The sequence below is a fragment of the Mus caroli genome, chromosome 2 (assembly GCF_900094665.2).
Source record: "Mus caroli chromosome 2, CAROLI_EIJ_v1.1, whole genome shotgun sequence".
In the NCBI taxonomy this organism is placed as follows: Eukaryota; Metazoa; Chordata; class Mammalia; order Rodentia; family Muridae; genus Mus; species Mus caroli.
In genome coordinates, this window is record NC_034571.1 from 36,473,593 (window position 1) to 36,498,512 (window position 24,920).

Consider the following 24,920-nt stretch of genomic DNA (forward strand, 5'->3'; position numbering starts at 1 on the left):
TGCCTCTCTGCCTCTCTGCCTCTCTGCCTCTCTGCCTCTCTGCCTCTCTGCCTCTCTGCCTCTCTGCCTCTCTGCCTCTCTGCCTCTCTGACTCTCTGACTCTCTGACTCTCTGACTCTCTGACTCTCTGCCTGACTCTCTGACTCTCTGACTCTCTGACTCTCTGACTCTGCCTCCCAAGTTTTCAGATTAAAGGCATGCACCACCTATCAGCTCCTTTATTCTTTTTTAATGGACATGTTGTCAGTGACTAGGGAAGTCAGAGTCCAATCACCTTTTTGTTGCCACAAGCTGGCTTTTAAATTTCTGAGCAAAATTTTTATCTACTTTGGGAAGCTCAGCTAACTCAGAGGCAATCAATTTCAACCCCTCTTCTTCTTTTCCATTTCTTACTAGAACAATAATCTGATTTCTTTTACAATTTCAACAACTTCGTGAACAAAGATCGACCTTGTCTGACTCTGATGATACAGGATTTTAATGCCAAGTACTTTTGATGGTGAGGCAGGAAGATGATAAGTCCAAGGGCTGCTTGGACAACAAAGTGCATTTAAGGTCAGTTTGACCAGTTTAGTGAAATTCTGACTCAAAATCAGTGTAAGATGAAATAGAGAATTAGCCTAGAATGTATAATTCCCTTGGTTCAATGTCTAGTTATAAGCAGTAAAGAAGGGAAGAAGGGAAAAGGAAAACTCCACAAAGTGTTCTATTTCCAAGGTCAATTCTCTTGTCCTCAGTATCTTTCAAAACAGAATGTTTGCTCAAGGAATCTAAACGATTAAGACTAAGCACATAAAACAAATCTAAGAAATATCTAGAACATTGGGTATGTACATTCTTATATTTTAAATTAATTTTTCTTCTATTAGTATCATCATAAATTCATCTGATTTTTATTTCAGTCACTGAATATACCTAAGATCCTTCTGTATAAATGTGGTTTTAAGTGCTGTTTTAATGAATCTAAATCCCTAATAAGTCCATGCAATTTTCTCTACATTTAAAAACTCTGATCCACTGAGATTATATATGTAAAGTAATATCTACAGGTGATCCCACATTCAGATGTTTTAAATGATTGGATTGTCAGGCATAATTCCCACTCCTCCAAAAAGTTATTCGAAACATTGGTACATGTTTTTCAGGCTGAATATCCAAGAGTTTCTCTGAGGTTTTCACCCTACCAACTATAAGCCTTCCTTCAAAGAAAGTATTATTATGTAAATCATGGCATTGTCTCCTGTGAATGAATGCTATTAATCCAATGTAATGAAGAGGAGATATTATTGTTATCCATCTGCTTCAAATCCTTTTAGAAAGGAACAAAATATAAATATTTAATGAATGTAATTTGCTTTTTATTTTAACTATGTTAATAATAACTTTTGCTTATATATAAAAGCATTGGTAAGAATTTTGCTGAGAAAACAATATGTCAGGCACTCTGCCTCAGTTCTAAAATATGATTATTGGATAATTATTGGTATTAAAATTATTGCATAAATGTTCAGCAAGCAGATGCCACCAGTGTTATACTATTTTCTGAGAAAAGCATCCTGCATGCATATGGTGTTCACTATTCCAGAGAGGATAAATGATAACTCACTGGAAGATGCTCTTGAATGAATTTGTAGTGTAAAAGGATTGAGGCAGAAATGGAATGAATAGCATCCATTAAACTTGATATGTGTTGTGCTGTCTGCACATCAGTCAGCTCATTGTACGAACTTGCATCAAGGGCTTTCTTCATTGCATACTAATGGGCTGCATTAAACCTCATGATACTCTCCTACCAATTCTTAGAGCTGAAAGAAAATAACTCCCGGGGTAAGCACTCCAGTCATTTTATCCTTTAAGAGTCAGGTCAATTTATTCTGAATATTCTGTCCAAATGTGAATATATGTATAAAAATGAGAGCTTCAGGACAGAGAGGTCCAAATTTCACCTTAACTGAAATAAAAATTGCCATCCTGCTTATTGGCCGGGCTGACAGGCTTACAAGGTCATTAGGCAATATTCACTTACTACAGTTGTCTTCGTCAGAATTATCACTGCAGTCATTCTGGTTATCACATCGCCAGTGATCTGGAATACAGTTGTTGTTCTTACACTGGAACTCATGAGGTCCACAAGTCTTTTTATCTATAATGAAAGGACCCAGGTTTATGTGTTTGGCTTCCATTAAGACACCCTTACAATGGTCTAACTACAACGTCAATGCATAGCATAGCATATCATCACATCTCATCAACTTTAATTCAGTTACTGACAGAGAAGCATACCAAGGGGAAAACGAGCTTGAGTGCTGAGACCACTTGACCTTTTGCACTTGTTCCACATTACAATTGGATAATCAGAAATCAATTAAACCAACAAGTGATGTCTATACCATTCTGTCAGGAAAAATAATGTCAACATTGTTCCAAACTCTACTTTTCTTTCTGATACCCACTCTGCTTCTATGTAATGTAGCAAAATAAATCATTATTAATAAAACTGAGGAGTTACTCGATCCTGTTTCAAAATAACCTTATAAGCATAATCAGTTTATAATTATATACTATCCATCAATGTGTATATAACCTGCCTGTTGTTAGCTGCATGTAATTGGTCAGTCCTGGCTATGATCCACTCATAAAATTATTGTATGGTGGATATAGTCTTTCCAAACAGCTTAGGATGAGAAACATTTTATGTTTCTGATATGTTTAGATTTTTATACCTGTATAAGCATAATGATTTATCTCTTATATTGCTCTCAAAGGGTAAACTCAAATAATTTTATTTTTCACACACATACATAAGAAAAATAATATAATATAAAAGTAAAAGTATTATATATTATATGCAAAAATAGTTTTTATATAGCTGTGACCTGAATCTGCTATGTGAAGTCAGTTGTGAAATTTTCTTCCCATGGTATCAAAGTCATGATCATAATTTTGTACACACTGAACCATTTCAGACTTTAGACCCCCAAATTTGGGATGCTCAAACTATATTAATGACTTCTGGTATGTGTACAAAGCTAGAATTTTTGCAAGATGCCATCCTACACAAACATTCAAACAATTCCCTGTAGTCTAAGGAGAAAGATTATCAAGACTGTGACTGCACATACATAAAACCAACAGAAACTTGCTCAAGTTTAAGACTCTAATGAACTTATGATACCTTTGACTGGCATGGCAAATGCTATAACAAAGTCTATGTTTACTCTTGATTTAGTACTTTATTTATGTTGAGTTCAAATTCATATGAAAGACATAAGTCATAGAAACATAAATTTCAATGAGAGCTTATACAGTTCTCACATGTGGTATCTACATATCCAATGTGTAAGCCAGTGGCTTTAAAATTTCACTGCTCTTTGTAAAAGCTCATGAAGTTGTGTTCTAATGATGGTTATAATTGAACAGTGCCTTTTCCTTGTACTGGAAAATAAACTCAGATATTCATGAACAATTATAAACTGAGAGCCCAGCTAAGGACGTGTTTTTCTTTCACGATACATGTAGATCAACTCCTCAAACTTTGTTAAATTAGGTATAGAATGGGTTCTTGGAGAGGTTAACATACTGAAAGCTTGGGTCTCAGATGCTCCTGAATTTAAAGGGTATATTTTGTGCCTGGCTACTTCCATGTCTGGGTATATGAACAGCAGGAGGTGAACCACCTGCTGACTCCTTTACCATCTTCCTTTATGCTTTTACCACCAATTGGCCTAGACACAATGGGGCCAGATACGGATTTTTTTTTCCCTTTCTCTTGTTATTAGTGTCTGATATTTGTTACACTCATGAGAAGCTGAGTTGTAGAGCCACACCTGAGATTGACAAGAAAGCTTATGTTTTCAGATTTCTAAAAGAAGTGAGCTAAAAGTGACAATATGTATTTGGTGAGGGTTGTTACTCTGCATTCTAAAAATGTACAACATAAACTTTAAAGTCCAATTGGTAATAAAAAGGCAAGTGATTTAGGCACAATTTAGAAAATTAAATAGTAAATATCTATTCTGAACTCAGCCCCGCTCCTGGCTAAGCATTTCAATAAAACCAAACACTCTCTATTCTCATAATATCCTAATGAAGGATTATTGCTTTTAATTAAGAAAAGGAGAAACATAAGCATCAGAAAGTGAAAGTAATCTCCCCAGTCTTACAAAGAAGTGCAACAGCAAAACAGGACTTTATATTCAGCTAGTGCTCCTGAAACAGTTTACAGAAGGAATTTTTATGCTAGAATTTAAATGCAATTTTTTCTGAAAAAAAAAAAAAAAAGACAGGAAATTACTGTCCTACTGTCCGTACTTCCATCCTATACTTCCTGCCTGGGTCGTGTGATTGCTCAGAAGCTAAATTGTGCCAGCAGCAGTAGCTGTGCTTAGTGGTTTATATTGTTTCCCTACTTTATTATTTAAAGACTGACTTCCAGAATTTTAATATAGTATTCTATACACATTTAGTCAATAATGAAATATGCTAACACTACTGGGATATAATTAATGACTGAAAATGAACCTTGGTAATAAACAATTTACATAATTATTTTTATTGACAATTAAAATTCCTCTAGAATATGGATCTCTGTATAAACATTATTTTTATTTATTCTTTAACATACCTTGTTTAATTAATTTAGATCATGTTTTTAAAGTGAATGTATATATTGAAGAAGATCAGAATGAGACAAAAATTAGCACTGTGACCTAAAATTATGTTAGCAGCTCCAGGCATGGAAAAATAAATATAAATAAGGTATAAGGTTAGCTTAATTCTAGTTTGAATTAGTGATTTTCGAGTTTTCTCAAAATCAATTTAAATCTAGATTTATATTATGGTATTAGCATTATTGTTTGAAATTAATTTAAAATATAGATCTCAGTGGAATTTCCACTGAAGCCATACAGAAATGGTATTGGAGAAACTTTAGTTGGTATTTATATTAGAACATGTAGATTTAATTTCAAATATTTGAACTTCAGCTATGACAAGTATGAAAACCATATAATGGCAAATAATGTACCCTTGTGAAACTATTTAAAAAATCCCATGATTGTATGTACTATAGTACATATATCACAAGACATAACAGATATACTACTTGTATTTCTTATTAGTGTGATGAAACCTCTTATAAATCAACTTGGATAGTTAATGAAGGGTTTATTTTGCATACCTTATGAGGGTACAATCCATGATAGGGAATATGGAGTGGCATAGGCATGAGGCATCTGGTCAATGTATATATATTTATATATATATATATATATATATATATATATATATATATATATCACAAACACACACACACAGAGAAGTAGAAGGCAGAAAGCAATGGATGCTTGTGTTCAGTTTACCTTATCCTTTGTATGCAACCCAGAATCTCAGATCATGGAATTACAATATCCATATCAAAGGCGTGTTTTTAAACTTCCATTAAGCCACTCTAGGAAATCACACACAGACAAGTGCAAAAGCTTGTATCCTAAGAAATCCTTGATCTTTTCATGTTGATTATAAATATTAACCAACACAATCAGCTCAGGACAAGGAAGATCAAGACAAGACTCTTTGCCAGAACATAACTCTAATGGCCTGTATTCAAGTTCCGAGTAAAGGCTTGCTCTCGGCAGTCTCATGCATTAGGCTTCGAGTGTTCCCATTTCTTTCAGTTTTCTGTTCCTCTAAACTCTGAAGCGAGGGGGCACTAAATTCTGCTCAGAGAATTTTAGGAAACCTCACGACCACAGCTGCAAAACTTTCCAAATGCATTCCTCAAAGAAGTTCCAGAAACATACACTACAAGTTGATCACAGTAATACCCTTCACTTCCTGGTTTCTTTTCTATGTATTGTTTACTTTTCTTCCTTGTCAAAGATTCTGACAATATACTTCAAGTAAAAAAAATGGAAAGTATATTTTGGGTTCACAGTCCATCATGGCAAGAAAGACATTCTGTAGGAGGACACAGCAGCTCATTACATTGCATCCATTATCTCGAATCAAATAGAGGAATACTGGTGTTCAGCTTGCTTTCTCTTCCTTTATTCAGTTCAGGGCCCAAGTCCCTGAAGTGTGACATTCACACTTATGAGGGACCAAAAATAATATTACAAACCCCATTTTGCTCTTAGACTCCATTTTATGATTATCTTGCCCTTAGAATACACTTGACTACTAGAAAAACCCCAATTTGTTCCAAGAATCATGTCACACTGGCAACAAACCACAGTTGCCTGAAACAGACAACCACTCCACTACTTTCAACAAGTCAGTTCTTAAGGGAAGTGTCTAATGTCTCAAATTGGATTAATTAAGTTAGCAACCATTGTTCATACCAAGCTGAAATCACTACTAGCCAATAAAAATGTACCAAGCAAATGTCAAACCTATTGCATAACTGCCAAGTAGGAAATTCCCTTACCTTGATACAACCATGATAAAAAGACAAGGCTTATACCAGTTCAGTACATTCCATATCATCCACTGAGTTGGAATGTGTTGTAAGGTCTAAGGTTGAGCTTACATAAAGTCTCTTTTTATGATGGGATCCACATAAAATCAGTATTTAGTAAATAGAGTTTGATGATTCTATCAAGCAAACCTTGAGCAATATATATATATATATATATATATATATATGTGTGTGTGTGTGTGTGTGTGTGTCTGTGTGTGTGTGAGTGTGTGTGTGTGTACACACACATACACTTCACACTACAGTACTTCACACTAACATCAATTCTCACTATGTAAAGTGTTTCATCATTAATTAGAAGACTTCAGTTGTAGTGGTACAATAATTCTTCCCACACTGTGGCATCAGGAAGATGGCAGAAATATTATAGAATTTAAAACTTCTTGAAAGTTTTCCTATAAACTGAGAGGTACTGCTACAAATAAAGTCATTCCAGAAAGGTAGAGTAAGGAATTCTCAGGCAGACAACAATGTGTTTGCACTCTATATGGCATTATGTTTGCATATACACACTTCTGAAAAGAGATAAAAGAAATCAGTGACTACACAGTGATGCCTCTGGGAGCAAAAACTGGAGGATTGTCTGGGCAACAGTGAAAGAGAAATTTAAGTATCTCTTGGACCAAAGGAATCCATGGAGCATGGAAGAGCTGAATGGATATAGGAATGTAATAGAAAAAGAGATACATCCACATATACCATATACTTATATGTGTATGAAAGCTCCTCAGAAGGGAAATTACAAAAGATTGCTGAAAGAAACTGAATGATTTCTAAGAAATATAGATGCACTCTACCCAGTGATTTCAAACCTCAGTTATATTGACCATTTCTCTTACTTTATATAGAATTGATTCCTCAAGTATCACCACTCTATGGTTATTTTTGAGGCTACATATATAATTCAGATATCTTTAAAATATCATTGATGTAGAGTAATTATATAATACTGAAAAAGCAGGAGAATGTGCAATATATGATTAAAAGAACTGTTAATAAAGGGAAGATAATTAAAGGGATATAATATTAAGTGAATGATTCCAGAATTATAATACTTAAGCTCAGTAAGTTTCCAATAACAATTCCCATTCAATTTAATAGGAAGAAGAAATCCTTAATAACTTTTATTAAAATTACAAACATACTTCAATTAAACCTTAATGCATACCTAAATTATATTTAAGTGATACCAAGTTTATAAAATTATATGGAATATAAAAAGCACTTTTATTGCCTTTGGTAAACAGGAGTTACAGAGACAGACCTCAAAAAATAGTAACAGTATAAGGTGTAGAAAATTAGGTTGAAGAATATTTTTATGTCTGTAGGAAACAAGCTAGAGTCATTGTGGAAGGAAGAATCCTAAATGAGAACGTAACCGCAAACACTGGCCTGTGGGCAAACCCATAGTACATTTTTTGATTGATGACTTTTAATGTGTTATTAGTTGAAATAGATTTACGTCACTCTATCTGATAACTTTTCTTCCTCCAGATGCTTCCAGCTAGCCTATCCTGAATCCCTCCAGTGACCTTTATTGTAATGTTAACTTCTTTTCCATATATATACATACAAAATTACCTATACATATATATAAATGTATGTTCCTTTATATGCACATATACACATAATTTATAATCTCCTAGGCACATACATATAAAATTATGAGTATATATATATATATATATATATATATGTGTGTGTGTGTGTGTGTGTGTGTGTGTGTACATGTACAAATATATGTATATAAGTGGGTATGTCTTAAATAAAGTTAGAAACTTGTACTGATGATGCGTTCAATAAAAGCCAAAAACTAACAAAAGTTCTAGTACCAGGCATCAAAAACCTCCTTTCTAATGGTTAATCAAAGTTGCCCAGTTGACTCACAAAACAATATAGATTATTGTTGCTTCTCAGAGGTTGTCAATGAGCCTCTATTGCTGAAGACTGTAAACTTTGGACACAAAACTCATATGAACTGACAACATCATTTCTGGAATCTAGTTTCCATGCTTCCAGAAAAAAAAACTACACAAACTACTAAGAAAAGGAAAGAATTAAACAGTTCTACCATAACTACAGCATATATGAACCACAACAATTGCAACATGGCAAGATATGCAAAAAGGTGCAATAAGAGACACTCACAATTTGATTGCAACCAACACTTTGTCTAATTGGACTTAAGGCCCATTCAACACGAGAGAAATCATGCCTGGTACTAGAAAACTAGGCAACTTCGCTTAGCTAGTGAAGTCATGGATCTTAGATAAGAATCTACAGCTACCACTTTGTTAGACCCCCCATAATTCCTTATTATATTTTAAGACTTATCTTTATAGCCAAAGATAAGTATAGCTACCACCCTGTTTTCCAGCAAATGAAGATTATCACAGAAAACTACAATTGATTGATGATGGATGTGGTTGGGCCAAGTTCATTGTGGGAAGTGACACAACAGGTTTGGTAGTTCTGGGTGCTATAAGAAGGTGGGCTGAGAAAGCCATGGAGAGCAAGCTGCTAATGACTGCGCCTTATGCTTCAGAACATATGATTTCCTAGGACAACAGAAAAGTTGTAAGATAAAAGAAACCCTCCATTTCCAAGAAACCCTAGTTAAGACATTAACTGATATCATAAGTGGAGTAATGTGACAGACCTGATCCTGTGTTTGGAGGGGGATTGTGGTAGTATCTGAACTTTGGCTAGGAAAATCTACTGAGTTCTCAGAGCTCAGTGGGCTGTTGTGTGGATGTATTGGAGATAAGAATGCTGAATCACTGCAGGCTTGGCATTTAACTCTTCAAAAGGAAGTTTGAGAGTCCCTAAAAGACTTTATTACGGTTGTTTGTCTAATGAATTCAGAACCATTAATTGAAATATTTGCTTTGATGGAACAATTAATTTTCTCTTGGTCTTCTCCCTGCCCCCACTCTTCCCTGGCTCCTATATATAAATCTCTATACCCAGCCTCCAAGCCCACCCTCTGAGAAAAGCACTTCACTATCTCCCTATTGTCTGGGGCCCTATTCTTGTTTTTAAATAACCCTTTTTAAAGGAAAGAAACAGTAACTCCTGCTAATTTTCTCCTGGTGGAGCTGAGTAATAAGTGATCTTTGAGCACATTGTCTACATGAAATACTCTACTACAGCCTTTAAGATACTTGAACACTGAGAATGTTCAAGTTTCTGTTGTTTTTTTGTAGCTCTGAAAATTAATTTCATGTTAATCTCTCTCTCATCAACTGGGATAATAGTCTTCAATAAGCACTTATGTACACAATCTATTTTTTCAAGGGTAGTAGAAGGATGTATGGCTGTTCTAGAAGTTGAGAGTAATAATTCCAATTTTAGCTAATCCATCTTGGATCCATGGATTTATATTTTGCTTTTGACATTTATTTTTCTCTCTATTATTATGATAGTAACTAGGTGGGCTTACAAGTAAAATAAATGACAAATGGCATATTTTATTTTTATAAAGAGGTGAATCTGGAATGAGTCAGCTCTGGAGAAACTCTAATAATGACATTTTCTAAATAGCATGTCATTTCAATGTAATTGTCAGTGGGAACTTTTTAAATTTGCACTACCCATTTTTAGAAAGTGTCAAATTGAATTCTGTAATGCTACCATTCTGGAGAAGAATTTGTTATAATTTTTGTATTTAAATTTTGTATTGTAGTATTTTGCCTTGTGAACTGGTGGTAGGAGAAAATAAAGTAGTTATATTTTCATCTTTTGTCCTCGTATTTTGTCTACAAAATCCTTGCTACTCCACTCAACTTCCTCTGCTCAGAAATCTGTAGCCTAGACAAATTGTTCAGGAATAATTTACAAAGAGATTTGCATTTCTGAATCACAAAAGCAGAGGAATAGAATTTCCATAAAACAGAAGCATGGGTTCTTTATAGTCCTCTTGGAGCATCAGTTACAGATTCAGATAATAATATTCCAGGAATTCTATCTCTGTCCATTCAACTAGGTAACAGACAAATAAGTTTGCCTATATTTTTCCAAAACTTATTTTGTGTTCTTTTAAAACCACAGCAAATACATTTGAGGTAATTAAAAAGCGAGCCTATATTTTTAAATGATGAGTTGATTGCAGCTATATAGTGTGTTTACCTCTGAGAGTCAAAAGCACTGAATGAGTTCACACTTTCTGATGAACAGATTCTAATTGGAATCAGAAGGAAGCAGCAAAGGAGAGTAGAAGCAACTGAAAATGAAAAACTTGACTGGAATCTTTCCAATGTGTAGCATACTGGCAGAATATATGCATTAATGTTTTCTGACTAATTTGTATTCATCTACTCTAACTTGAAAAGAGTAAATATATACCACATTGAACTTACAGTCTGTCTTAAGTGTGAACTCATTATTACTGAGCAATAGTAACAAGGAAGACTTTGAATAAGCACCTAAATTTGATAGATGTAGATTTCAAGATCGTATTATTAGTCTATATCAGATTAGGGTGTATAGAAAGTAATGTTTATCTAGAAGTCTGTGAAAATGCATTCACTGAGTTATCCCTTTGTATCAATTGCCATACTATAGCTCTACTACACCCTAGTGGTCCATCTTGTATGCTAAAGTTTGGATATAAACTGTCCTCACTAGATTCATGTGTTAAAGACTTGCCTTTGGGCTCATTTTTCCAGTCATTGATGGGAAAATACTTAGTGAAGGATTCTATATAGGAATAATACATGTTGTGCTAATGCTAGTATGTTACTTTCTGTCAGAGAACAGGCTCTTGAAACAAAAGCATGGCTTAGAAAATTCATTTTGGTACCAGTCTTATTTGGTAGTGACCTACTTAAGGTCTCCATGTGAGAACACCTTTTATCTTTATATTTTAGTTTACTTAAGCAAGCAGAATACTGAATATCACAATGATATTTTAAGAATACAAATAAAGGCAGAGTGAAATCCACAAAGACAGTTATCAGTTATGGTATATGACAGTGTACGGCCTTGAGCTAGGTCTTAGACTACACCTAATCATAAGCCGTGTCTGGGAAGCCTTGCACTCCTCAGAGTACGCAGATTTTTTTTTTTTTTTTTTTGGATTAACTTTGGTTGTAGTTGTTGTTGTTTGACTCCTTTAAGGTGAATGTGTTTTTAACTCTAATTTCAGTCTAAGACAGATATTTTGTTTGGTACACATAATAGAAAGAGCATAGGGATACTATCCTGAGATATTTTGGTTACCCCAAGTATAAAGATTATGATACTTGAAACCCCAAGTACTTAATTGTCTTTTGTATAGATGATGTGTGTTATGTTCTTTACCTATCTATAGACAAATACACAAAAACCTTCTGAAACTCCTCCAGAGTCCAGCATTGAAATCATTTTCAAGAACAATACTTCTCTTCCTTTCTCTGAAGCATCCGATTGGCATACTGAATAGTGTCCCTCCTCCTTTCTTCCCAAGTTATTTGAGTCAGTCTATGTTACTATGCCGCCTCCCAACTTTTCCCAGTAAGTCCATTTCCTCGTAAGTTGTTCAGTACTATAGTTTCTATAGATTTTCTTCCCTTCCCAGATTTATGGCCATTTAATTTTACTAACATTTTCTAGAATCATCTCTCCAACATACCACTTGTACTCACTTTTCTACAAGGTCAGTTGTAATTCTGGGGACAAAACTTAAGATCCTTTATTTAGCAAAAACACATTGTTGTCTACTATCATTAGCACAGGGTTATGAACTCTTAGGTGTATGACAACAATCAATACAAAAATGAAGCCTTGATCTCACTGAGACTCTATGCTAAAGGTCAAGTGAGATAGTAGCAAGAATTTTTTAAAAGTTCATTAGAAGAAAACCTGTTAAGAGAAATTAAGGGAAGATGTGAGAGTTGATATTCTGTAGATAAGAATACAAATAAAAATAATTGAAAACACAAAAATTGGGGAAGTGAGCTGGGCATAGTAAAACACTGAATTATGTTATTTTCTGAGTGGCATGGCATTGGAACATGAAGCAATATTTTTGAGGAACAATCAGAAGTAATAGTCATGGGAATGCTAGGGAAAAGAGGGTGATTAATTACAGATAGAAGACAAACTTAATAACTGAATGAAAGTCCATCCAGAGACTAGTGTCCCTCCCCACCTGGGGATCTATCCCATATACAGTCACCAAACCCAGACACTATTATGGATGCCAAGAAGTGCTTGCTGACAGGATCCTGATATAGCTGTCTCCTGAGAGGCTCTGCCAGAGCCTGTCAAATACAGAGGCGGATGCTGGGTCTCCAATGGAGGAGTTAGAGAAAGGAATGAAGGAGCTGAAGGGGTTTGTAACCCGATAGGAAGGACAACAATATCAACCAACTAGACTACCCAGAGCTCCCAGGGACTAAACCACCAACCAAAGAGTGGAGCAACCCATAGCTCCAGCTGCATATTTAGAAGAGAATGTTCTTGTAAGGCATCAATGGGAGGAGAGGCCCTTGGTCTTCTGATGGCTTTATGTCCCAGTGTAGGGCGAGGCGGGAGGCAAGAGCGGGTGGGTGGAGGAACACCCTCATAGAAGCAGGGGGAGGGGATAGGGGAATCCTGCAGGGGAAGCCAGGAAATGGGATAACATTGAAATATAAATAAAGAAAATATCTAACTAGAAAGAAAGAGAGAAAGAAAGGAAGGAGAGGGGAGGGGAGGGGAGGGGAGGGGAGAGGAGAGGAGAGGAGAGGAGAGGAGAGGAGAGGAGAGAAACTGATTATTAGGGCAGTGGAGAGGGTTCCATGGAGTGTCTCTTATGCAAGCAAGAGATCCTAAATTCAGATATCTAGAATTCACATATAAAAGCCAAGCATGGCACCATGCCCCTGCAATCTGCCACTCAGGAGGCAAGGACAGACAAATCCCTGGAGCTCCCTGACTGGCCAATCTACATGAAACATAAGCCACGGGGTCACTGAGAGATCCTAACTCAAAACAGTAAGGTGGAGAGTGCTGGAGGAAGACAGCCAGTGTCAATTTATGAACTCCACATACACATGCACACCAAATGTACACACAAAAAAATTAGTTATATTACAACAGATTGTATGATATTATACATATATAATATATACACATAATACTCCAATAATTACTAAGGTCTTGTGAAATAAAATAAAATAAAATAAAATAAAATAAAATAAAATAAAATAATTGGAGGGAAAAGTCAGAAGGGACACCAGTGGAGGGCACCTGGCAGGTTTCAACAGAATTCTTAAATTCTCTGCTTGAACAGAATTAATATCTTACTTATATTCTTTGTCAAGAGTATTTATATGTAGACCTTTATTTTCCTAACAAGTGATTTTTGGATGCAACTTTACTTTAAGCCAAAATATTGAGATGCCGAAATAATTTGGAATTGTCAGGGTTATTTCGCCTGTGCAGTCATAGTTTCTTGACTCTCTTCTGAAGTTTATAAATCTAGAAGCCTGCACGTACTGATGAAATGAAGTAGGTGACAGTAAAGCAAATCAACCTTGGAAAACATAGTTTGAAGCTGTAAAACTAAAATGCATATATGATTTCCATTGACAGGAATCTAATGAAATCGTTAGTTTTATTTATTGATTACAGTTATTGAGTAGAAGTACCAAGCATTTCCAAAAGCTCAATCAAAATTATATTTCATTACAGCATTGCTATATTTGATTTTACCACAGTTAATATAGTGTGATTTTGTTATATTGAAACACACATAATACATAATATTTATTGGAATGTGTTATAGAACTTGCTTTACTATTTTAAATTTTATATTTGAGCCTTAAAAGATAATGTTTATTACATACTTTTGTGAGCTAAACATAAGTCAAACTTTGATTAGTGTAATTCAATAAGAAAAGCATACAGAACAGTACAATATGAATAGTGCAAGTCATGCTGTAGTGAATTACAGGTCCAAATGTCCTGAGCTCCTAAGCTCTGGGCCTTGCCCCATAGTACATGACTCTAGCACCTGTGCAATAGATTAGAGAACTTGTCAGTAGTTACCCTCTTCTGTATAATGCCTTAATCCTGTAGATTCTTCAATGGCAAAAATTATATGCATATAAAACTTGTGCCAAGGATAATTTGAAAAAATTATGGTTGACTTTATAATTAAATCTCAAATTTTAAACATCTCTATACTGGAAAATAATATTCCTGTACCAAGCACAATTTTTACTGGGAGATTCAGATGAACACTATGCTAAGGCCTCAATGAGAGATTTGTTATTTTATAACTATTTTTAAACTTTTTCCCTTAATTTGGCTTATTTTACACCTATATTAACACATTTTTTTAAAAAAGTTCCTCCCTCTCTCCTCTTTCACATTACCTATTTATCTGATTTTATCAATCAGCAAAGAATATGTCCCTTACTTGACTTAGAGTTCAGCTCTGTGCTACCTATCAATGGATGATCACATTAGCTTTTATCTTATTACCTCATTGACTGTCTCGTCAGCAAGGTATTGATTTTTTTTTTTTTTTTAAGATTCTGCTTACAGCACATGAGTGTTCGCTTGGCTGTACTCCCAGATGTCTTTAAAAACCTTAATAGTGAACTTCCTTGTTAGGTGTCTTCATTCACTTTTTAATAAGCCTGCTTGCCACCTGTAATAGTGCTGCCCCTTATGTAAAACCATATTTATCAGAGAGATAGCAAGCTATGAAAGAAATGAAAAAAATCCAATACTTGAGGTGAATATAATATGAGAATTCAAAAAAGGTACCAATAAAATCCACATGTTAATGCAATTATTAGACACAAGCAAAACATCTCAAAGGATATGTCATGACTAAATCTGCATCAATCAAGTCCATACACATCTCTTTTTAGTCCATAAATACATCACTGCAAACAACAAAGAAAGACAAAAGCTCTGTACATTCCTTTCTATGTGACAGGCTACTACTCTACAAAATAAAAGTATTGGGCCATATTGATTAGCAATAGTTAACGCTACTAGAGCTCCTATTAGAAGCATGATCATATGACATGTTGAACTTATTATAGAAAAAAAAATACCTAATTCTGAAAGAGGTTGAAAAAGAGAGAGACAGTGAATGATTGTCCAGGTTAGTTCCATAGACCAACTGTACCTGTGCGCATACGCATGAACAGCTCAACTTCCAAAATCCCAAACTTGAAGTATGCTACAGGTGCTCATTTTCCTTTCAAATGCTAATGGGTAAAATTGTTACACAGGAAAGATCTATATGTTGACCCAGCACAGATCTCAGCAAACTCTCCTTCTTGCATTTTGATGAAAATCATCTTGACATAATAAAGATACAGAAATCATACAAGAATGTCACATTTGAATAAAAAATATTTTAAGAGAATTTTCAAGCACCTTTAGTTAAGAATAAACTGAAATCTGTACTACATACTCATTTTAAAATCCATGTGTCCTCATTTTTTAAAATTAATATAACAATAAAACTTTTTAAAATAATATCAACATTATCCAGTATAAATGTTTTTCTGATGATCACAAGAAAGTAATTAGCCTATATAAAGTACTTAATAGTTTCCTTGTATTCACAAGCTTTTCTTACATTTCCACTCTTCTTTAGGTTCTGGTAGTGAGAAAAGAATATCTCAAACCTTCCTTCAGAGCTACCAAGCACAGATTCCAAACACAAATGTTAATGGTGCAGACCTTGCTGCAGTTGAAGAGTCAGAGTGGAAAGTAAGAGCAAGTGTAGGAATGTTGCTCAGGTATAAGAATCCCACAAACTGTTACTGTCCCTATTGTTTGTGTTTATACCTCATTATATTTAGAATGCAAGTCTTTGTGCTTTGGAGCTAAATATTTTGCTAAAACCGTTCTCCACAAGATTCCATTCATAGAACTCTAAAATTGGCCACATAAGGAGAGCAACCAACTTTAAAAGAGACAAGTGACTAGAAGGCAGACGTTAGCCAAAGGAAGGACCAGAGAAAAGTCAGATGGATGATCATTATCTTGTAGCCAAATCTAAAATATGTTTTAAAAACAGTTTGAAGGGTGTTATCCTACATGGCTGGAAGATATGTTTCTTGAAGCTGTGGATTATTAAAAAAATAAAACAAATATCAAAATTCAGTGCCATGAGGCTGGGACGTAAACCTCCCTATGAATTGTTTGTCAGAGACCCCATAGGCAATATAGATTCTTGGCATTCCTCTTGTCTACCAAGACTAAATGACAAGAACCAATTTTTAAGGACACTATATTTTGTGCACATCTTTAGCTTAAGACTTTCTGGGTAGAAACCATATACATAGACTGCTAAACTGCTAAAAACATTGGAGAGCTTGTTAATCCATAGACTAATCACAGTTTCTCTGGAAGGATCTTTACCTCAAAAGAGATAACCATTGGCCATTTCTGTGTCAGAACAATATCTTGATAAACAGATCAAAAACTTTGGAATGTATTAACTTAACAAAACCCTATTCCAGACCAATGAAATGCCAAAGAATAGTGTCATAAAGGGCCATGAGCAAAGAGTTGAGAGTCCTAAGCCTGCTGAAATTGACCTGATATGTTTTTTCAATATATAAATAAAAAATGACTGATCTACAAATTTCTTTGTTGTGTTACTATGAAAACTTCATGCAACTGCTTCCTTGTTGGAGCAGTATATTCGGAAAGATTGAAATCTATGTTCCCTGGCCATAATCATTGAAATCTTTTATTTCTTTTCAAGTGAGACCTATGTTTCTGAGTCGAGAGCTTCAGAGTCCTAGAAAATGTTGTGCCTCCTGCTGGGAGTAGGGTGGGGAGAGCATCAATACCTTACTCAGCTGTGAGCATATAAACTAGGAGACCAACTTGCCAAGAAAAATATGCCCAAAATGTAAAGCAATGGGTCTACTGTTTTGGAGCCACCATAAGTTCTATGATTGAATTTAGGACCATCAGTCTCAATTAACCTGGACCCCTGAGATCTCTCAGACACTGGACCACCAACCAAGCAGCATACACCAGCTAATATGAGGCCCCCAACATATATACAGCAGAGGACTGCTGGATCTGAGAAGATGCACCTAACCCTCAAGAGACTGGATACCCCAGGGAATGGAGAGGTCTGGTGGGGTGGAGGTTGGGGTGGGGTGGAGGTTGGGGGATGGGGTAGAGGTTGGGGAATGGGACATCCTTATGGAGACAGAGGGGTCAAGGGAAGGAAGTATGGGGTGTGGAACAGAGGGAGAACTGGGAGGTGGATAAAAACTGGATTGATTTTTTTTAAGTTAAATAAAATGAATTTTAGAAGCCTAATCTACAGTCAAGGAATAATTTCTGGTTCTGTAAACTCACTGTGGGGAGTGATAGACCTTGGAGTCATGGAAAAGGTTGTATCCCCTAAGGCAAAATAAACAATAAACTCTTCTTTCCATAAGTTGCTTCTTGGCATAGTATTTTATCATAATACCACAAAAATAACTAAAATACAGTTGCATAATGAATGTTGACCTCTTCCCCCCAAAACAGGCTAAAATGACTAGGTTAAATCCGATGGTCACACAGACAGGCCTGGATAGACTAAATGGGTCACAAAATAACAAAAGTCTTGAAAGCAGGGAAAGGTACTGGTGGGAAAAAGTGTAGTGGTGATGGTCATGGAGCAATATGCAGGAAGAGAGTAGTCAGACTATAGTTTATACATATATGAAATTGTGAAAGAACAAATTAAATCAATAAAACAGAAGGGAAACATATCATTAAGTTCCCTACAGATACAAATGCTTATACTCTCTCTTCTAGAAATGTTCTTCAATAGAACTTCTCAAAATAATCATCAAAGAAAATGTAACTCTGCCAAATTTTTAAACCTTTCTTCATTTTATGATTCTGTGTAGGGATGGCTTTCCATATTGCTTTATAATTCTGTTTCCACAAACGCTTTAGGAGATCCCTCTTCTTCACTGCTTTCAAAGAATTCACTAGCGTAATTTGAAATATATATATATATATATATATATATATATATATATATATATATCGATGCATGTATATGCAGTATATATAGAGAGATGTGTGTGTGTGTGTGTATATATATATATATGCAGTATGTTGTCTGATATGTATACAAATGTAGATAATTATATTAAACCAATATAAAAATATACTACATGGAAATGGAAAGTTCCAGTCATCTAATTTAGCAAAATCTTCAATAATAGAGTTATTTTCAGGAAAAATATAAATTCTACTTTAAAAATGCTTCGTATATATTTGATTGACTCATATATGTAATATATATGTAATCATTTACCTAAAACCTAACATACAAGCACTTATAAATACTGTAAATACTGAGACATACATTATTGCACAAGCAAGTTAGAAGAGGAGCCTCACGTGACACTGATTAAAGAAAGTCTCAGTCGGATAATACCAATGTTTTAAGGTAAACATAATTTCAAAACATAGAACCTATAGGAAGAAATGGAATTTCAAATATTAAAGCGATATTGCCAAAATTGTATTTTTTCAATTTCTTATGTACTTCAGCTATAGTCACATTGTTTTTTCTCTTCTCTCCCATTTTTAATAATGTTTGCTTTAATAAAATTCCTTAGGAACTGCTCTAATCCAGGTTCTCCAGTAGAAAATGTATCACCAAGAACTTCTCATGCTGACTATTACAATATAGCACTACACTTATGTAGAAGATATTGGTTAGACATTATAGTTGGTCCTGAATTTCATAAAGCTGGGCAGCCAAATGTACCAATTTTAAATTGAACCAGCAGACAATCATCATTTAAACAGTAATACTGTCCATTCCATTAGGAAACATATTCAAATGAAAAAGTCAACCCTACCCTGCTGTATTCACTTGCAGAATGTCATGTCTAGAGAATTCTGTGAGTTGTGGTTCTAGTAACAAAATTATTCTTTTAATGTTAAAGAAAATATCCTCTCCATCGGAACACAAAATCCTGACATAATTAAGCTTACACTTTTTAGAAAAATTATAACGTCATTAGTTAATTTATAAAAATAAAATCTATCTCTGATGGAATTAATAACCACATTTCCTGAAGTACTCACTAACACTAAGCTTTTCCTAAAAACAGAACTATGTGTCAATGCTTTGCTGAATACTTGGAAATGTTTGATTACCTCTCAGAAGACAAGAAAAACATATGGATTGAGCTTAACTAACTTCTTTCTTTTGAACAGCTAAGTTCTTCCTCATGCAATGCCTCTTAATAAATTAAAATAATATATTACACTTGTTCTCAAACTACTAGCTTAAATCACCTAAACAGTCAAAACAATAGCAAGTCAAATATTGTCATTTATATTTAAAATGTGCTCTGAGGGACCCAGTAATTATAATGGGAAATAATTGTATTTTCATTATAAATTAGGAAGGGGTGCATCTACTTCTAACTTACCAAAACTTTTCTGTTCTCTATCCCAGAGTTTGGTTTGAATTCTGAGAAGAGACAGAAATCTTACCTGTGCCTACCAGCTTCTCCCCATGATTTACAATGACTTTGGTACTTTAAGGGGTGAATGCAGTAGCTCTTTACCTTTGTACCTATAGATTAGTTCATTTCCCAACCATCATGAGATAAACTTCTTTTTTTGTACTATAGAGTGATTAATACAGAAGCACACAAGTGGTCAACCTGCAGAAAATAAAAGATTATGGAGTGCTTAATCCTAGTATCAAGGATCACAATTAAAGAGGGAGCAGAGTCATTGTAGGAGACAAACAGTCTTTTCTGGACATGACATGCAGATTGCACACACAAATTCACAGCAGCTGTGGAAGAATACACAAGACCTGCATAAATGTAGCCAAATTTCAGTATGGATATAGGAGGGATTTCCAAAGCCTAAGCCTATCTGAGGAGCTACTGACAATTGATAGCTACTGTATGTAAGAATGTATCGGCAGCATTATGTAGACTGAGTTTAAAATTGATTTCAAGGAGTTAGTCGAAAAACATAGTGTTAAGGATAGATGAAGATTTAGAAGAGAGAGAGAGAGTGGTAGTGGATTTGATCAGTATAGGTTATATTCCTACATAAAAGCCTCCATATTTTAAAATTATATATGTATAATCTGGTATATGATGAAGGGTATTATGCATTGAAAGAGAGGATTTGATCACTGACCTCAGCAAAATAAAATAAAATAAGTAAATAAATAAATAAATAAAACCTAAACCAAAGAGGAAAATGAAATCTCAAGTAAGAGAGGAAAATGAAAAGGCCCAGTAAAAAACATGAGGTAATATTTGCAAAAAAACTTATCTGAAAAAGAATTCAAGGTCAATTATAGAAATAATCTGTTACAAACACAAAATTAAATAATTCAAGAAAAATTTTAAAATTGTTCAGTCCATTAACAGGATATAAATGTAAATAAACATAGGGAGAGATACTCTCAGCATATATCATTTGATACAAAATCAAATCTGCAGTTAATCATTACTATGCATCTAATAGAAAGACAATGTTTTATGCTTTCAAGTTCATGAATGCTGAGGAGCAATAACTCACATGCTTCTGTAAAAACTACAAAAAGATCAAAGCCACATATTCATATGTGTGAAAATTGTAAAAGAATTTTAATCCAACATCATGGCTGCTCTGACAAGGAATACATTCAAAGACTTTCTAGGTCTACTTATTCTGACTGAGATGACACATCTTTAATCCCCATGGCCAAGATATAGACAAGCCCTGACTACAGACATTCAATCCCACAAAATGTAGGTAAAACAATGTTAGTTTGTAAAAGGAACCAGCCATGTTTGAAAATGACATCTGTTTGAGGGGCACACAAAGTGAAGTATCAGAGAGTTTTGACAGAATAAGTCAGACATAAGATATGCCCAACTCTAATGAGAATACCACAGGAAGGATAGGCTGCATATGAGAAGCACAAGAAGAAAAGTGTGGGGGCTGGTGAGATGGCTCAGTGGGTAAGAGCACCCGACTGCTCTTCTGAAGGTCCAGAGTTCAAATCCCAGCAACCACATGGTGGCTCACAACCATCTGTAATGAGATCTGGCGCCCTCTTCTGGAGTGTCTGAAGACAGCTACAGTGTACTTACATATAATAAATAAATAAATAAATAAATAAATAAATAAATAAATAAATAAATAAAGAAAAGTGTGTCTGTGTGTGTGTGTGTGTGTGTGTGGCTGCATCTGTGTCAGTTTTAGCAAGACCATTTTACAAAGGCAGAGGGCAGAGATAACAAGCTAGGCACAGGTGAAAACAGATGAGTCAAAGATTGAAAAGGAGCCAGAATTTTAGAACCTATTGACAAAGTTAATATGACAATAAGTTAAAATGAGCAATTACTTGAGAAGCTGAGAGAAGCCTGTTTGGGTAAGTCACCTTGCAAGGGATTTTGAGCCTTAACAGCTGAGTTGAATCAGACACCCAGAGTTTAGAAAGAACTATAAAGGCTGGGCTTATTCAGCGGTAAGCTTCCAAGATGACAATTACATCTGACAAAAGTTATTTTTAAAGAATATGAATATTACTAGACATTTTACTTTACATTATAAACTTCTTTAATAGCAGGTATATTTTCTTTCCTGAGAAAAATGTAAACTTTCATAGAACCAATCATTCATTCAATATTATAAAATATAAAATTTAAAGTAGTTCTTTCTGAACTTTAAGGCATAATGATAACTGGGTGTTTCAGTGAAATCAGAATCAATCATTCATTTAAACATCATGAAAGATAACAGAGACTACTGATACACTCGAGAGTGTCATTTTTAGGGTTTATTTTGTCTTCCTATTCATATGTGTTTACCTAATTTAACACTCTAACCTTTCTAAGCTCAAAGTTACTACACCCAATTCAAAACAATAAAACTAAAAGATACCTAAACAATTCACCCAGTTCATAAGCTCCAATAGTGAGTAGAGCACTGGAGTTTAGGGATACTTTTATCATGAAGTCACTCAACAAGCAGCTCCAGTATACTTTCTTCTGAAAAGGAAGAGAATATTTCATCATGTCACATAACAGACATGCAAGAGAGGCATCTCTAAATGCCTCCACCCTCTTATAGTTTAAGTCAGGTTTGCACAGTGATGGAGCTGATACTTCTGAAGCATTTTAGGAGAGACTAGAGATTACCTAAAAGTGAAAAGCTACATATGCAAGCAAAATAATGTTAATGACCCAAAGTTTAAAATTGTGGACACATATATTTGAACAAAATGAATGAAATATATATTTTATGTATTTTCTCCAATCATTCTCCACTCATTTTTGAGGGAAGACTCAGTAAGAAGTGCTTGGTATATTTTAAGGAATAGCAAATATCAGATGAACTCAAAATTTAACAATAGGGACAGTACAGTTCATTAACCCCTTTAAAAAGGCAACACTGTGAAAATGTTTTCAATATATAGTGAAAATCTGGCAGAATACTTTTAATTCCTACAAGTGCTATAGAACATTCCAGAAGTTATCCTTGCCAGTCCAATAATGTGAGAAATGATTTAAATGTTTCTAACCAAAGAAACATGACACAATTAGAAGCTGGCATATTACAATCAAGGATGTCAAGTTGGAAACTGTGTTCAAATAATGATGCTTAGGAGGGTTCAGAAAAGACATATAAAGATAAATAACAGGATAAGAAGTATAAGCCAGATACAGAATAAAGCAATGTTAAGTTCTTTTCCTGAAACTTGGTGGCAAATAACTTAAAGAAAAGCCTTGAAAAAAAAAGAAGTTTTACCCAATGGAAAATGTTAGGTTAATTTATATTTTCAATGGGAAATAACTCAAAAAAAGTAGTTTCTATTTATATTAATAGAATTTTATATGGTTTGTACAAGTGTGCCTTGTTTGTTAGAGTGGGGAGAGATCAAGTGAATCTACATTAACCTCATGAGCCTGAGATAGAGAGAAACTCTTATGTACTGTATGGTTGCATCACTTGACAATAAAAAAAAAAATCTTATGACCAATAGAAAAGGGTAGACTAAAATATAGTATATCCTGAAAGCAGAGAGAATTCTGAGATAGAGCATCTCCATTGAGGGAATTGGCCCAGAAACATGGAGGTCAGAAGCAAAAGTAACCAGGCATATGACAGGACTTAGGTTGGAATAAATGGGATATTAAATTATGTTCTCATAGGGGATCAGCCAAAGATTATGGTCTGGGTGTTTGTGCACCAAAACATTGCTTTTAAAACAAAAATCCAAGGCATTTGATTTTACCAATGAAGACACAGGAGCCAGATGCTGGGGTAAAAATCTGCTAGCTGAGAGCGGCAGACTTTCCTTCTCTGCCATGTCACAGAAAGGAAAAATCATTTTTCTTTCTCCATGCTGTCTTAAATACCAATCACCTCAAAGATCTTCCCTTCTGTTTACCCATTCCCTGATAGCTTAGTTGCTTGTTCTGGCTCTTGCCCTAGGGTTGAATTTATTTAGTTCTTGAATTAAAGGTGTGAGCAAGAGCTGAGCCACAGCAGAGTAATTGTTTACAATAAACAGAAAGCTCTTGGAAAAAATATATGTGGTATGTCTGAGCCAAAACACAACAAGGTTTTTCAGTTCATAATGTTTAGTTCACAATGTGATTGAAGACCCTGCAACATGCAGACATTAATGATCTTTGCTGCAGTAATGTATGGCATGTGGAACTGGGTACTTGGTATTTTTAGTCCTTTCTTCTATTGTAACCTAGAAATCCAGATGGTATTAATTCACCAACATTTGGGTGAACACCATCCACTTGTGAGATGATGGAAATCAATGAATATGTAGATTGAACCAAAATATGATACTAGCAATTTCTTATACCATATCAAGAAGTAAATCCAGGGTTCCGGGACTCCTCAGAAAGTAGTCTGCACAGGTGAGAGTGTGGACTACAGAAGCTAACAGCTTCTGGGACAGGCAAGAGCCACAGAGCTTCTGAGGCAGCACCATTTTAATGCTCCAGACATCCGGCCACATTCCCAGACAGAGGACAGGTGTCCACCCGGCTCCAGAGGTTTTTGCCTCAGGATCTACGGTAGCAATCTTGGTTCAGGGACTCTGCAGAAAGTTGTCTACACAGGTGAGAGTGTGGACTACTGAAACAACAGCTTCTGTGACAGGCCAAAGCAACACAGCTTCAGGGAAAGGTTCTGTTTTAGGCCTTCATCTTCGGCCAGGAGGAGGTCCAAACGCCAGATAACTATGCACCTTCCCTGTAAGAGGAGGGCTTGCCTGCAGAGACTGCTCTGACCACTGAAACTCAGAGGAGAGAGCTAGTCTCCAAGGTCTACTCATAGAGGGTAACAAAATCACCAGAGGAACAATCTCTAAACAGAGACAACAATAACAACTAACTCCAGAGATTACAAGATGGCGAAAGGTAAATGTAAGAATCTTACTAACAGAAACCAAGACCACTCACCATCATCAGAACCCAGCACTCCCACT

General features: G+C 35.0%; 1 protein-coding gene across 3 annotated transcripts in view; it reads right to left on the minus strand.

Annotated features, from left to right (window-relative positions):
- Lrp1b (LDL receptor related protein 1B) overlaps positions 1–24,920 on the minus strand; it is a 1,970,757-nt gene that overhangs the window by 152,969 nt on the left and 1,792,868 nt on the right. For all 3 annotated transcript variants that reach the window (XM_029472167.1, XM_021181392.2, XM_029472172.1), the window contains exon 67: positions 2,027–2,143. In XM_029472167.1, the coding sequence (XP_029328027.1) occupies positions 2,027–2,143 (117 nt within the window). The remainder of the gene's footprint in view (positions 1–2,026; positions 2,144–24,920) is intronic.